Raw genomic sequence first — 16366 nt, forward strand, 5'->3', positions numbered from 1 at the left:
CCCCCCCTAACAGCACTGTGGGTGTACCTACACCACAGGGACTGCAGCAGTTCAAGAAGGCAGCTCACCACCACCTTCTAGAGGGCAGTTAGGGATGGGCAATAAATGCTGGCCCAGCCAGCGAAGCCCACATCCTGTAAATGAATTTTAAAAATGTCTTTGCACCTCTTTCATTCCTTATCTCTAGCCAGAGAGATTACATCCTTGACCCCTCTGAAACATGCTCTCTGTGTAGTGCTGTAATGCCATCTTTAATCAATACTGCCCCTCCACTTGCCTCCCACCCACTACACTGTTTTTCCTTTCTTGTTTCTCCTTAACACCTTGTACCCAGGAATATTTAACACCCAGTCCTGCTCTTCTATGACACAAAAACAGAAATAGCTGGAGAAACTCAGCAGGTCTGACAGCATCTGCGGTGAGGAACACAGTTGACGTTTTGAGGCCATATGACTTTTCATGAGAACTAAGGAAACAATAAAAGTGGGAGACCCTAGACTGGTGAGGACTTGCCTGAGATCAGGGCCCTCACATAGTTTGAGGAGTGAGATTTCCACTTTACCAGAGAGGACTGGGATTGTGCCAGCAGTGATGGTGTAGTCAGTGCACAGAGCCAAGTGAGGACCCTGCACCATCTGATCCTTCAGACAGCAATACTGTGAGTGCAATGTTATGTTTTGGAGTCTGATGCCACATGCTACTTATTGCTACTCTCTTTCTTAGGCGCCTCTGCTTAATGTTCCCAGGACGCCTGGAGTCAGCCACTCCCCACAAGCCCCCTCGGATGGGGATCCCAAGGGTACCACATTTGAAAACCCCTCACAGCGCTCACACACACACACCCTCCACCATCACAGAGACACATGCCTCGAAGGAACCTAGATCAAGAGCAGGCTTGGTGTTAGAATCTGGTGAGCACGACACAGATTCTGGTCTACAGCAGGTGGAGGCAGGGACATCCGAGTGATCCGACGCTCTGAGGATGGCTAGAGCCCAGGATTCTGCAGATTCCGAATCAGATAACGAGCCCATGGACTTGGCCCTCACTCAGATATTGGATTTGCAGCATCAGACTCAGGAATATCAGGCAGCATTCCACAGATTGCAACATAGGCTGGAGAAGTCCATCTACATTCAGCCTGAGGTAATAGCACTGACATGCCAGCGCACCGAGGTCAGCACTGGGAGGATGGCAGCTGCCATGGAGACCTTGGTCCAGGACCTAGCACCTCTGCTGCTGCAAGAGTTGCACTCTGTCGCTGTAGGCATTGGAGACATCCATCAGTGGCTAGGCAAGAGGGGGCCCAAGGCACCTCAATCTCACTCCAGCTGCCCCTTCTCCTCAAGGAGTCAGCTAGGGGCCCTCGGGCACCCACAGAGATGAGGACCAACACTCCGGGGCCATTCACCAAGGTGACTCCGAGAATATCCAGCTGATCCCACCCACCCCCCGCATATGACCCCGCCACCCTCCAGTTCCACAGGCCGAGGAGGAGGATGCCACACATCAGGGGACCCAAAGCAGGCCAGGGCCCTCCAAGCCTCGGTCCTCCAGAGGACGAACACCAAAAGTCATAATACGCACCAAGGCATAGCAGTCAGCAGACTGCCTCCACCTCAGCTGTGGATGTCAGGGATGCACCAAGACGTAATGGTAGGGTTAGGAGGATCAACGGTGACACAGGTATTCACCAGATCTATATACTTTCCACCAATGTTGTGAAAATTACACCCATTCCACGGCTCCTCTTGTGTATGCCCCCTCTTTATGCTGAGCTGTGTTGTGGACAATCAGGCATCACACCATGTTTCCCCCACCAACTTATCACAGATTTCGTATCATGTGCCTCTGGTTGATGTTATATGCAGCCATTTCTTCACAGTGTGTGTCCATTGTCAGCTCGTTCCCAACATCAGTGATGCCTTACCCTCAGTGTAAAGTGTGCTGGTTCATGTGATGTTCATACTTGGCTGTATAAGCTGGAGGCTCAGGTAGTCCCCTGATTCATCTGCATTTTGGAAAGGTGAAGGTGTAGTGTAGAAGAAGAGATGTTGATGTGCCTGGAGAAGGCTAATCTTTCCTTGAACTCTCTGTCATCTATGAGAGTTTTCAATCTATGAGCCCATACTCAGAGCTCATGTGTGCCCCTGCCTGTCTTACGCATTGCCAACTCTCTGAGTGTACATCTGCTACGTTCACCAATATGTGTGAACCTCAATGTGCCAGGTTTTTGTTCTGGCACTTGAAGCTACAATTTTTAGCGTTTCCCACCTGCATTGCACCCACAAGGCCATCGTCAAAATGTATGGATGTAACACTGGACCATACGTTCTATTTAGTGTCCCCTTACTTGCCGAGCTCATTGATGATAAATTCATATGGTGATGTGTTGCGGTTAATGGAGCCGTTGAGCATGCCCTGGATGCGCATATATTACATTGATAGGAAGATAATGTTGAGGGCTGAAAAGGGCTAGGTGTGCTCTTTATTATCAATGATATGTGACCTTGATGGGTCCATGGTGTGTCTGCAGTTTTGGGTTTGCTAGGGCTAGGGCTGGCCATTGGAGAAGACTGTTTGTGTTAAAGAGGAGGCATTTTAATGTCTGGCAGGCAGCTGTGTGAAGATGGTCATTGTCAGATGATTCAAGTCCATTGAAAGGTCAGACTAACTGCAGGCCCGCATCCCATCTGGATTTCAATGTAATGGGGTGATGCAAGGTGACGCAGAGGACTGAGTGATTTCAACACGCATTCACACCTGTGGAATGTCCTCAGCTGCCTTGGCTCAAGTCTTGCCTAGCAGTATCACTATCCAAGTTACACAGAAGGTGTTCTTCCGTTGCTGGGGATGGGTCTCCTTGAGGCACTTTGTCAGGCTGAAGGCAATACTGCCACAAGCCCGCTGAGGACTGTAGTCCAACCCCTGCCTCTTACCGTTGCCGTAGTGACTGGGATGTTAGAGAGACGCTTGGAGAGGCAGCACCTTCTGATGTGTGACACTTGTTACCCTCCTGCAGTTAGCACCCCATCTCAGCACAGACACACGCTGCCAAGGCTTCATCATCCTTCAAAGGTTGATGACCTGGTAAACCTAATGTGTAAATACTCATTCTCAGATTGAAGTGGATGGTTGAAATGAGAAGGATAGCAATGCTGGTGGTAATGTGGGCCCGTTATGGTGGGCGCTTGTCCATTGCTACTTGTCATCATCCTACTAGAATCTGGTCACTATGAGCACCTCACGTGCACCCCTGCCTCGTCTGGCCCAAGCTGTGGCCTCTTCCCCTGCAGTCTCAGCATTTTGACCTCATTGCCCTCATCCCTCTCGATGTCCTCCTCATTGAAGATGTGCAGCTGCTCCATCTCGGCATCTGGCAAGTGCCCCCCTGCTTTGGAACATCAGGTTTTACAGGATGCAGCAAGCCCCCTTGGTCCCTAATGTGCCCTACTCTTTCCCTGGTTGTCCTCTTCCCATTTATAGAATATCTTAGGATTTTCCCTACTTTTACCAGCCAGAGCTTTCTTATATCCCCTCTTTGCTCTCCTAATTGCTTTCTTAAGCTCCACCCTGCACTTTCTGTACTCTACTAATGCCTCTGCTGATTTGCTTCCCTTGTACCTGCTAAAAGCCTCTCTTTTCCTTCTCATCATATCCTGAATATCTCTGGTCATCCATGGTTCTCTGGGCTTGTTACTCCTTCCTATCACCCTAGAGGGAACATGTTGAGCCTGTACCCTCCCCATTTCCTTTTTGAACGCCCCCCACTGCTCCTCTGTAGATTTCTCCACAAGTAACTGTTCCCAGTCTACTTTGGCCAGATCCTGCCTTTTTTTACTAAAATCTGCTCTCCCCCAATCCAAAACCGTATTTTTGCAAGTTGTCTATTTCTTCGCCCATTACAAGCTTAACTTGTACCATGTTGCGGTCGCTATCACTATTTCCCATGCCTCTTCCCATGCCTCAGGCTAGATCACTCCCTTCCCAGTGCAGCCCTAACCCTGGAGCCCATTAAAAGTCACCACAGCCTTCCCACTGGTCTGGTAGGTAGAGACTTCCCTGTCAATGTGATGTAGCACTGCCTGTGATGCCTGGCGCTGATTCCTGCAAGCACAGCTTGATGCAAGATAGGTGAACCAACCTCGAAGTGACGAGCGAAATGCAGTTGCACGTTGTTTATATGCTGTTGTGAAACACGTCGTTCTAATTGTATGCCAACACGCCCGGATGATCTAGCATGGGGGATGATTCTGGCAAGTAGGGCTTCTAATAAGATGCAAATATATTAAAATTACGTTCCCGTGTGCTGCAGTGGGAAACATGGCCAACCGTTGATGGGTGGAGCGGATGATTGAAAACTGGTTTCACAATGATGTAAAATCAGTTTTTGGCCTTCTCGTGAAATTTTACACTCCTGCCCTCCATGGTGCCTGCTGTGAACCGGCGCAAAAAATCCCAGCCTGGATGTGATCTCATCAATGCCTTGTAACAAAACACAAAACATCATGAAATATCTCCTTAAATGTCTACCACTGCATCTCTACTGACCTGTCCTTTAACCTAACTTCCCAGTTCAGATTATTCAGCCCTGTCTTCATACACTCATAATTACCCTTATTTAAGTTTAAAACATTAGCCTTAGACCCACTCTTCTCTCCCTCAAACTGTATGCGAAATTCAATCATGTTATGATTACTAGGGTGCCTTTCCCATGAGGTCTTAATTAACTCTGCCTTGTTGTACATTACCACATATAGAAGAGTCAATATGTCAGTGATGGTAGGATTGATGCTGCACAGTCAACATATTCTCTGTTAATCTTGATTTCTCTTTTACAGAGGTGGCACTTTTAGCGGTGGCATTGCAGGCTTGGCAATGTTGCGCAGCATATGTTCAGACTGGTCTGAAGGAGTAAACCAGGTGAGCACCTGTTTTTGCTTCTATTTCCCCACTCCCTGTGGCTTATATACAGCTCAGGTCAAAGTAGAATAACCAGAACCTCAAACTGCTGATGATTTCATCGCTAACATTGACCAGTAGGCTTAATGGGAAGATGTCCACTTGGTCATTATTCCATGCAGTTTTGAACTGTTGACATCTGACGCTGAATTGCAAGGTGATAAGTGTGATGCATGTTTCCAAAAGAAGTGGGTTGGAGGCATGTTAAATCTCTTTTTGATTCTTTGTGGGATGTAAGTATCACTGGTAAGGCCTTTGTTGTTGTTACCTAGTTCCCCTTGAGAAGGTGGTGATGAGCTGTGTTCTTGAACCGCATTCTACCTGGTATAGATACATGCACAGTGCTGTTAGGAAGGGAGTTCCAGGATTTTTGACCCAGCAACAGTGAAGGAACGATGATATAGTTCAAAATCAGGATGATCTAAATCTTGGAAGGGAACTTGCAGATGCTACTAGACCTGCTGAGTTTTTCTAGCATTTTCTGTTTTTGTTTCAGATTTCCAGCATCCGCAGTATTTTGCTTTTATATTATATTATATTATATTATATATATATAATGTATATATCATATATTATATATATTTATATATATATATGCAGGTGGTGGTGTTCCCTTGCTGCCCTTGTCCACCTAAGTGATAGAGGCAGTGTATTGGTGCTGTTGAAGAGGACTAGCTGAAATGCATGGTACACACTGCTGCTGCTGTGCTGTGGTGGTGATCAGAATGAATGTTTAAGGTAGTGGCTGGGGTGCCGATCAAGCGGGCGGGCTGTTTTTCCCAGATAGTGTTGAGCTTCTTCAGAGTTGCTGGAGCTGCACTTGTCGAGGCTTTGTGTTTTAGAGACATTGGACAGACTTTGGGAGTCAGGAGGTGAGTTACTCACCGGAGAGTTCCCAGCCTCTCACCTGCTCTTATCATCACAGTACCTTACAGATAATGACCCAGACACCACCATCACCATCTCTGGCTATTTCCTGTCCCACAGGCATGCTGAACACCACTTGGAGGAAGCACTAATGGTAGCAAGGGCACAGAATGTCCATCAATGTCCATCATCAAGAGTGGCTCGGTAGTAGCACAACTGACCGAGCTGGCTGACTCCTAAAGGGCATAGCTGCTGGACTGGGTCTGCGACAGATAGTGAGGGAACCAACAAGAGGAAATATCATACTTGACCTCATCCTCACCAACCTGTCTGCCGCAGCTGCAGATCCCCCACTCTACCATTACCACCAAACCAAAGGATCAACCCTGGTTCAATGAAGAGTGCAGGAGGGCATGCCAGGAGCAGCACCAGGCATACCTAAAAATGAGGTGTCAACCTGGCGAAACTATAACACAGGACTACCTGCATGCCAAATAGAGGAAATAGCATGTGATAGACAGAGCTAAGCTATCCAACAACCAATGGGTCGGATCTAAGCTCTGCAGTCCTGCCACATCCAGTTGTGAATGGCTGTGGACAATTAAACATCTCAGTGGAGGAGGAGACTCTACAAATATCCCCATCCTCAATGATGGAGGGGTCCAGCACATCAGTGCAAAAGGTAAGGCTGAATCATGTACAACAATCTTCAGCCAGGAGTATTGAGTAGACGATGCAATGCGGCCTTCTCTGGAGGTCCCCAGCAATACAGTCTTCAGCCAATTTGATTCACTTCAGGTGACATCAAGAAACAGATGAAGCCACTGGATACTGCAAAAGTAATGGGCCTGACAATATTCCGGCAATAGAACTGAAGAATCATAGAAAAATTACGGTGCAGAAAAGGCCATTCAGCCCATCGTGTCTGTGCCAGCCAGAAAGAGAAAAAGAAACTAGCTGCTCATTTTAATCCCATTTTCCAGCATCTTGTCCATAGTGTTGCAGGTTACAGCACTTCAGATGCAAATCCAAGTACCTTTTCAATGAGTTGATTGTTTCAGTCGCAACCACCGATTTAGTCGTGAATTCCAGACACCCACCACCCTCTGGGTGAAAAGATTTTTCCTCATGTCCCCTCTAATCCTTCCACCAATCACCTTAAATTTTTGCCCCCTGGTAATGGATCCTTCTGCTAGGGGAAACAAGTCTTTCCTGTCTACCCTATCTAGGCTCCTTAATTAGGCCAACCCTCAGCCTCCTCTGTTCGAAGGTAAACAACCCTAGCCTATCGCAATTGGGGATTCGATTCTATAGTCAGGGGAACAGATAGGCGCTACTGTGGCCGTCAATGTCACTCCAGGATGGTGTGTTGCCTCCCTCATGCCAGGGTCTGGGATGTCACTGAACGGCTGCAGGGCATCCTGAAGGGGGGGGTGATAAGGCAGAGGTCATGGTACATGTTGCTACCAATGACATAGGTAGCAAGAGGGATGAGGTCTTGCATCAAGAATTCAGGGAGTTAGGCAGTAGACTGAAAAGTAAGACCTCTCGGCTTGTAATCTCTGGATTACTCCCAGTGCCACGTGCTAGTGAGCTTAGAAATAGGAGAATAGTGCAGATGAATACATGGCTTAAGAGTTGGTGCAGGAGGGAGGGTTTTAGATTCTTGGATCACTGGGACCGTTTCTGGGGAAGGTGGGACCTGTACAAGTGGGACGGTCTGCATCTGAACCACAGCGGGACTAACATCTTTGTGAAACAAAAACAGAATTACCTGGAAAAACTCAGCAGGTCTGGCAGCATCGGTGGAGAAGAAAAGAGTTGACGTTTCGAGTCCTCGTGACCCATCAACCGAACAAAGGGTCATGAGGACTCGAAATGTCAACTCTTTTCTTTTCCGCCGATGCTGCCAGACCTGCTGAGTTTTTCCAGGTAATTCTGTTTTTGTTTTGGATTTCCAGCATCCGCAGTTTTTTTGTTTCTAACATCCTTGTGGGTGGGTTTGCTAGTGCTGTTGGGAGGAGTTTAAACTAATTCAGCACGGGGAGGGGACACAGAATGTTAGCAGAATAGGGACACATCATAATACAGTAAAACAATCAAGTCAGAGGGAGTACAGCTGCATTAAGTTTCAAGGGAGTAAGGCAAGGCTGGATGGCCTCTACTTTAATGCCAGGAGTATTACAGATAAAACAGATGAGTTAAGGGTGAGGATTGAGACGTGGAATTGTGATATAGTAGCCATCACTGAGACATGGTTGAAGGAGGGGCAGGATTGGCAGCTCAAACATTCCGGGATATAGAATCTTCAGGCGAGATGGGTGGGGAGTAAAAGAGGAGGAGGCGTTGCATTATTAGTTAAGGAGTCAGTTACTGCAGTAAGAAGAGATGATATCTCGGAGGGGGCATCGAATGAAGCTTTGTGGGTGGAGCTTAGGAATAAAAAAGGGGCAGGCACATTGTTAGGTGTTTATTATAGACCCCCAGATAGTCAGCGGGAAATTGAGGAGCAAGTATGTGCACAATTTGTGGAGGTGTGTAAAAACAATAACAAAAGGGTAATTATATTAGGTGATTTCAACTTTCCCAACATTAATTGGGATCGACATAGCGTTAAGAGCTTAGATGGAGTGGATTTCTTGAAATATGTGCAGGAGAACTCTTTAGGTCAATATGTAGACGGTCCAACAAGGGATGGTGCATTGCTGGACCTAATTCTGGGGAATGAAGCCAGACAGGTGGCTGAGGTGGTGGTGGGGGAGCATTTTAGCGATAGCGACCACAACATGGTACAGTTTAAGTTTGTTATGGCCAAAGAAATAGACAAGTTGCAAAAAAATGTTTTGGATTGGGGGAGAGTGGATTTTAGTAAAATAAGGCAGGATCTGGCCAAGGTAGACTGGGAACAGCAACTTGTGGGGAAATCTACAGAGGAGCAGTGAGGGGTGCTCAAAAAGGAAATGGGGAAAGTACAGGCTCAACATGTTCCCTCCAGGGTGACAGGAAGCAGTAACAAGCCCAGAGAACCATGGATGACCAGAGATATTCAAGTTACGATGAGAAGGAAAATAGAGGCTTTTAGCAGGTACAAGGGAAGCAAATCAGCGGAGGCATTAGTGGAGTACAGACAGTGCAGGGTGGAGCTTAAGAAAGCAATTAGGAGAGCAAAGAGGGGATATGAGAAAGCTCTGGCTGGTAAAAGTAGGGAAAATCCCAAAATATTCTATAAGTATATCAATGGGAAGAGGATAACCAGGGAAAGACTAGGGCCCATAAGGGACCAAGGGGGCAATCTATGGGTGGAGCCAGAGGACATCGTTAGACTGTTGAACGAATACTTCACATCCATCTTCACCCAAGAGAATGAGGATAAAGGTATGGAACTCGGGGGAGAGAGACTGCGAAGTTCTTAAGCAAATTGATATAGGGAGTGACAAGGTATTGGAGGTGTTGGCAGGCTTAAGAGTGGACAAATCACCAGGTCCGGATGATTTGTGTCCCAGACTGCTGAGGGAGGCAAGGGAGGAGATCGCAGGGGCTCTGACCCAAATTTTTAATTCCTCTCTGGCCACGGGGGAGGTGCCGAGGACTGGAGAACAGCTAATGTGGTTCTGCTATTTAAGAAGGGTTGAAGAGATAAGCCAGGGAACTACAGGCCAGTGAGTCTCACGTCAGTGGTAGGGAAACTATTGGAGAAAGTTCTGAAGGAGAGAATCTATCTCCACTTGGAGAGGCATGGTTTGATCAGGGATAGTCAGCATGGCTTTGTCAGAGGGATGTCATGCCTAACAAATTTGATTGAATTTTTTGAGGAGGCGACCAGGTGTGTAGATGAGGGTAGTGTAGCTGATGTAGTTTATATGGATTTCAAGGCTATGGGCCAAGTGCTGGTAAGTGGGATTAGGTAGGTAGGTCAGGTGTTTCTCACGTGTCGGTGCAGACTTGATGGGCTGAAGGGCCTCTTCTGCACTGTGATTCTAGATTTCAGCAAAGCCTTTGACAAGGTCCCACATGGGAGACTTATAAAGAAGGCAAATGCACGTGGGATACAGGGTAATATGGTAAGGTGGATTCAAAATTGGCTTAGTTGTAGCAGACAGTGGGTGATGACAGAAGGATGCTTTAGTGACTGGAAGCCAGTGTCCAGTGGCGTACCACAGGGATCTGTGCTTGGTCCCCTTTTATTTGTCCTTCATATAAACGACATAGATGACTATGTTGGGGGTAGGATTATTAAGTTTGCGGATGACACAAAGTTTGGCCGGGTGGTTAACAGTGAGGTTGAGTGTCTTGGGCTACAGGAAGATATAGACGGTATGGTCAAATGGGCAGATAAGTGGTAGATGGAATTTAACCCTGAGAAATGTGAGGTGATACACTTTGGAAGGAGTAATTTGACAAGGAAGTATTCAATGAACAGCATGGCACTAGGAAGTTCTGAGGAACAAAGGGACCTTGACGTGTGTGTCCATAGATCTCTGAAGGTGGAGGGGCATGTTAGTGGGGTGGTGGAAATGGAATATGGGACACTTGCCTTTATCAATCAAGTTATAGATTACAAAAGTAGGGAGGTCATGCTGGAGTTGTATGGAACCTTGGTGAGGCCACAGCTGGAGTACTGTTTTCAGTTCTGTTCGCCACATTACAGGAAGGATGTGATTGCACTGGAGGGGGTGCAGAGGAGATTCATCAGGATGTTGCCTGGGATGAAACATTTAAGTTATGAAGAGAGGTTGGATAGACTTGTGTTGTTTTCATTGGAGCAGAGAAGACTGAGGGGGCGACCTGATTGAGGTTTACAAGATTATGAGGGGCATGGACAGGATAGATAGGGAGCAGCTGTTCCCCTTAGTTGAAGGATCAGTCACAAGGTAGGTCAGGTGTTTCGCATGCGTCGGCGCAGGCTCGATGGGCCGAAGGGCCTCTTCTCCTCTGTGTGATTCTGTGATTCTATGCAATCTCTCCCCAAAGCTGCACTTTCCAAGCCTTGGCAGCATTCTTGTAAATCTCCTTTGCACTGTCTCCAGAACAATTATGTCCTTACTGTAAATGGTGACCAGCACTGTGTACAAAATTCCAGCTGTGGCCTAACCAGTATTTACATTCCTGCTTTTGTATTCAATGCTTCGACCAACAATAGACAGCCCTGTGTGTGTGCCTACACCACATGGACTGCAGCGGTTCAAGAAGGCAGCTCACACCACCTTCTCAAGGGCAACTAGGGATGGGCAATAAATGCTGGCCTAGCCAGCGATACCCACATCTCGTAAATGATTAAAAAAAAACCTGGAATGATTGACCTCCACAACGATCTTCCTTTGTGCTAGTTCTGACTCCAACCAGCAGACAGGTTTCCCCTTGATTCCCATTGACCCCAGTTTTGCTCAGCCCCCTTCATGCCGCACTCGGTCAAATGTTGTCTTGATGTCAAGGGCATTCACTTTCAGCTCACCCCCAGAATTCAGCTCTTTTGTCCATGTTTGAACCAAGGCTGTAATGAGGTCAGGAGCTAAGTGGCCCTGGCGGAACCCAAACTGGGCATCAGTGAGCAGGTTATTGCCAAACAAGTGCCGCTTGATAGCACTGTTGATGACCCCTTCCATTACTTTACTGATGATTGAGAGTAGACTGATGTGACAATAATTGGCTGGGTTGGATTTGACCTGCTTTTGTGTAAAGACATACCTGGTCAATTTTCCACATAGCTGCATTGATGTCAGTGTTGCAGTTTCCAGTGCCTTCAGCCATTTCTTGATATCATGTGGAGTGAATCAAGTTGGCTGAAGACTGGCATCTATGATGTTGGGGACCTCCAGATGGATCATCCACTCGGCACTTCTGGCTGAAGGTTGTAGTAAACGCTTCAGCTTCATCTTTTGCACTGATGTGCTGGACTCCTTCATCATTGAGGATGGGAATATTTGTGGAGCCTCCTCCTCCAGGTTGAGTGATTTAACAGTGAGTGGTTTAATTGTCCACCACCATTCACGACCGGATATGGCAGGATTCCAGAGCTTAGATCTGATCTGTTAGTTGTGGGATCGCTTAGCCCTGTCTATCACTTGCTGCTTATGCTGTTTGGCATGCAAGTAGTCCTGTGTTATAGCTTCACCAGGTTGACACCTCATTTTTAGGTATGCCTGGTGCTGCTCCTGACATGCCCTCCTGCACTCTTCATTGAACCAGGGTTGATCCCCTGGCTTGATGGTAATGGTAGAGTGGGGGATAGGCTGGGCCATGAGGTTACAGATTGTGTTCGAGTACAATTCTGCTGCTGCTGATGGCCCACAGAGCCTCATGGATGTCCAGTTATGAGATGCTAGATCTGTTTGAAATCTATCCCATTTAGCACAGTGGTTGTGCCACACAACATGATGGAGGGTATCCTCAAGGTGAAATCGGGATGCATCTCCACAACGACTGTGAGGTGGTCACTCCTACCGATACTGTCATGGACAGATGCATCTGTGACAGGCAGGTTGGTGAGGATGAGGTCAAGTATGTTTTGCCATCTTGTTGATTCCCTCACCACCTGCTGCAAACCCAGTCTAGTAGCTATGTCTTTTGGACTCAGCCTGCTCGGTCAGTAATGTTGCTACCGAGCCGCTCTTGGTAATGGACATTGAAGCTCCCCAGCAGAGTACATTCTGCGCCCTTGCCACCCTCAGTGCTTCCTCCAAGGAGTATTCAACATGGAGAAGCACTGATTCATCAACTGAGGGAGGGTGGTACATGGTAATCAGCAGGAGGTTTCCTTGCCTATGTTTACCCTGATGATATGAGACTTTATGGGGTCCAGAGTCAACGTTGTGGACTCCCAGGGCAACTCCCTCTGACTATATACCACTGAGCCGTCACCTCTGCTTGGTCTGCTGGTGGGACAGGACATACCCAGTGCTGGTGATAGTGGTGTCTAGGACATTATCTGTCAGGTATGATTCTGTGAGGATGACTATGTCAGGCTGTTGCTTGACTAGTCTGTGAGACAGCTCTCCCAATTTTGGCACTAGCCCCCAGATGTTAGTAAGGAGGACTTTGCATGGTGGACAGGGCTGAGATCGTTGTTTCCAGTGCCTATGTCGATGGCAGGTGGTCTGTCCGTTTTCATTCCTTTTTTGTGACTTTGTAGCGGTTTGTTAGGCCATTTCAGAGAGGATTTTTGAGGGAACCATGTAGTCCTTCGCTAAAGGACATTAATGGACAACATCATTGAACTTTTAATTCCAGATTTGTATTGAATTCAAATTCCACCATCTGCCGTGGCAGGGCTTGAGCTTGGGTCCTCACACAAGAAATGGATCTTAAGAGTGGGATAAAACAGTTCCATAGCATCAACCCAGAATACAGGATTCGATGGATCGATTTTGATGGAGGTCTTCCAAATTCCTTTCAGTTCTTTGGTGATGACATGAGGTGGTCTTCCAGCACTTTTAGTCTGAAGTTCACTGGTTAAGAGCTTGCTTTTCAATATCTCTAACAGTGGTTTTCCCCTTTTCCTTCTTACAGGGGTTTCCTCAGAGAGAGAGAGCAGGTTACAGAAGAGAAAACATCAGCTAGCTATTATTGTGGAATTACTGGAATCTTACACACACAGGAACAAGAGGTTTTAGGTCTTTTTCCTTTCAGGCTATGAGCTATTCTGCTGCACTGCTCTCACACAAATCCTGGTCAACTGGTCAGGAGCCAATTAAAATGCTGTTGTCAGGCAGGTCCCTTGGTCCAGGACTCCTTTCTGACACCATTCTGTCTTTCATGGCACACTCTGTTCCAGGACTGCAACGTTGTATATATCTCTCCTCTTGTTCCAGTAGACATGTCTTTCAAACTGCAGCCATTGTAATTTTAATCTGTAGTCCAACATAAATAAAAGGATATGTTCTCTACATGCCTCCACCCTTAAAAGAGATGAAAGGCCATTTCGAAACTGCATTTCATCACATTGTATGTGACCCATGGATGACCAAAGATGAGACTTACATCCATCCATCCTTCCTCCCCTTATACAATCTTCAGCATTTCTTACCCCTTTAACTTATTTCAGTATTTTACACCTGGGACAATGCATCTGTTGTCAAATTATCTTTGCCGGCATTGTGAACAATCTTTACATCGAATGGCTGAAACAATAGATTCCATCTAAATAATCTCACGTTTCAAGTTTTAAACTTTTTAATGAACACCAGCGGATTATGGTCAGTGTAGATGAGTGTTTCTTTGTTATCGTGTTGGACACAAACTTCAAAGTGTTGAAGAGACCACAAGAATGCTAGAGTTTTCTTTTTCTACTGTAGAGCACCTCCTCTGATATTGATTTAGTTTCTTGGAAAAGTATCCCACTGGCTTCTCTATTCCTAATTTAACATTTTGTGATAGGACTGCACCTACCCCCAAGTCACTAGCATCAATTGCCATTTTAAAGGGTTTGGTAAAGTCAGGGGTGGCCAAAACAAAAACAGAATTACCTGGAAAAACTTAGCAGGTCTGGCAGCTTCAGCGGAGAAGAAAAGAGTTGACGTTTCGAGCCCTCATGACCCTTCAACAGAACACACTGGTTCATTTATTAAAACTGCCTTCAGCTTTTCAAAGGCTGCTTGGCATTCTGCTGACCACACCCCTTTTGCCTGTTTTCTTAACAAATTGGTGAGAGGTACAGCTATTGTGCTAAAGTTAGGCACAAGCTTCCGATAAAACGCACACATTCCCAAAAAGCCTCATTTCTCATTTAGTTTTAGAAATGGGAAATTCTACTGGAGTGTTCATTTTTGCAGTTCTTGGCAACACATGCTCTTGTCCCATGATGTGACCCAGGTAAGTTACCCTTGCTTTTGCAAATTCAGCATTATGACTAAGCCAGCTAACTGCAATTGCTTAAACTGGTCCTGTAATTGCTTTAAATGTTCTTCTCATGAGTTACTATATATTACGACATTGTCTAAACAATCCACACCTGTCATGTACTTCAGCTACACTTAATTCATAAGTCTCTGAAATGTAGCTGGGTGTTTTCAAACCCAAACAGCATGATTAGACATTGATACAACCCACTTGCTGTAACAAAGGCAGGTATTTCTTCAGCCCTTGATGTTAATGGCATTTGCCGGTATCCCTTCAATAGATCAATTTTAGATAGAAATGAGGCACTGCCAACCCTTTCAATGCAATCTTCTATTCGAGGAACTGGGTACAAATCTGTCCTCATTACTGCGTTCACTTTCTGGTAGTCTATTCAAAAATCTCGTGGATCCTTCCAGCTTAGGAACTAGCACTCCAGCTGCTCGTTGTACTCGGCTGGACTCAGTCAATTGATTGTCCAGCATATAGTGAATCTCTGTTTCTAACTGAGCTTGCTTTTCTGGACTCAACCAATAATGATGCTGTTTTATCAGCACTGAGTCTCCACATCATGTTTAGTTAATGTAGTACATCCAGGTGTATCCCTACAAATCTCCTTATACTTCCTAAGTAACCTTATTAAATCTTCCCGTGGTCCTTCCTCTAAGTATGAGGACACAGTGTCTAACTGTCCCAGTATGGTCTATTGGTTAGTTGAATTGTAGGAGGTTCGCTTTGGGCACTGTCTACTTCTCCTTTTAAATTGCCCTTATTGTCTCTGGCATCCTCCACTGCTCCTACCACTTGGCACACTTGCTCTACCTTATCATCTTCTGTGTGATGAAACTGCTTCAAAATATTTATGTGACATAAATGTTATGTTTCTTCTTCCTACACTCAGGAGTATCTATCAGCTAAGTCACTTTACTGACCCTCCTAACTACCTTATATGGGTCACCGAATTTCGCTTTTAACAATTCACCCTGCAAAGGCAACAATACCTATCCTTAATCTCCTGCTTGGAATGTTCTAGTTGTAGCATGCTTGCCTGCCTGTTCTTTCATTTTGGCCTGGGAAATTTTTAAGTGCTCTCGTGCTACTTTATATGCTCCTGTAAGTCTCCCTGGAGACATGGACACGTCATCCAACATGGAGGATTCGTCTTTCTGCTGTAGGAACTTTTGCTTAATCACTTTTAATGTACCTCTTATTTCATGACCATAGATCAATTCAAATGGGCTAAATCCAGTAGATTCATTGGGAGAATCTCTGGTAGCAAATAGTAAGAAATCTAATCCTTTGTCCCAATCTTTGGGTATTCATGGCAATAGGTCTTAATCATAGTTTTGAGAGTCTGATAGTATCTCTCTAAAGCTCCCTGTGTGTGTGGGTGATAGGCGATAGACTTTAGTTGTTTGACACCCAAATTGCTGATTATGTCCCGAAAAAGTTTAGACATGAAATTAGAACCTTGGTCAGATTGTATTTCAATCAGTCGGCCATTAAGAGTGAAAAAATGAGTTAACGTTTCCACTACGACCTTAGCTGTAATTGTCCTTAAAGGAGTAGCTTCTGGAAATCGGGTTGTCAGATCTATGATTGTAAGGATTTACTGAAGTCCTGCTTTCGTTTTGGATAATGGTTCTAAACAATCTACATGACTGAATGGTTCTTCAAAAACTGGTATGGGTATTAAAGGTGCTGGTT

The 16366-nt window shown here is 45.9% G+C and overlaps 1 protein-coding gene across 3 annotated transcripts in view; it reads left to right on the forward strand.

Annotated features, from left to right (window-relative positions):
- LOC121279949 (disintegrin and metalloproteinase domain-containing protein 12-like) overlaps nucleotides 1-16366 on the forward strand; it is a 375022-nt gene that overhangs the window by 130250 nt on the left and 228406 nt on the right. For all 3 annotated transcript variants that reach the window (XM_041191570.1, XM_041191551.1, XM_041191560.1), the window contains exon 10: nucleotides 4840-4921. In XM_041191570.1, coding sequence (XP_041047504.1) covers nucleotides 4840-4921 — 82 coding nt within the window. The remainder of the gene's footprint in view (nucleotides 1-4839; nucleotides 4922-16366) is intronic.

Source organism: Carcharodon carcharias, chromosome 1 (assembly GCF_017639515.1).
Source record: "Carcharodon carcharias isolate sCarCar2 chromosome 1, sCarCar2.pri, whole genome shotgun sequence".
Lineage (NCBI taxonomy): Eukaryota > Metazoa > Chordata > Chondrichthyes > Lamniformes > Lamnidae > Carcharodon > Carcharodon carcharias.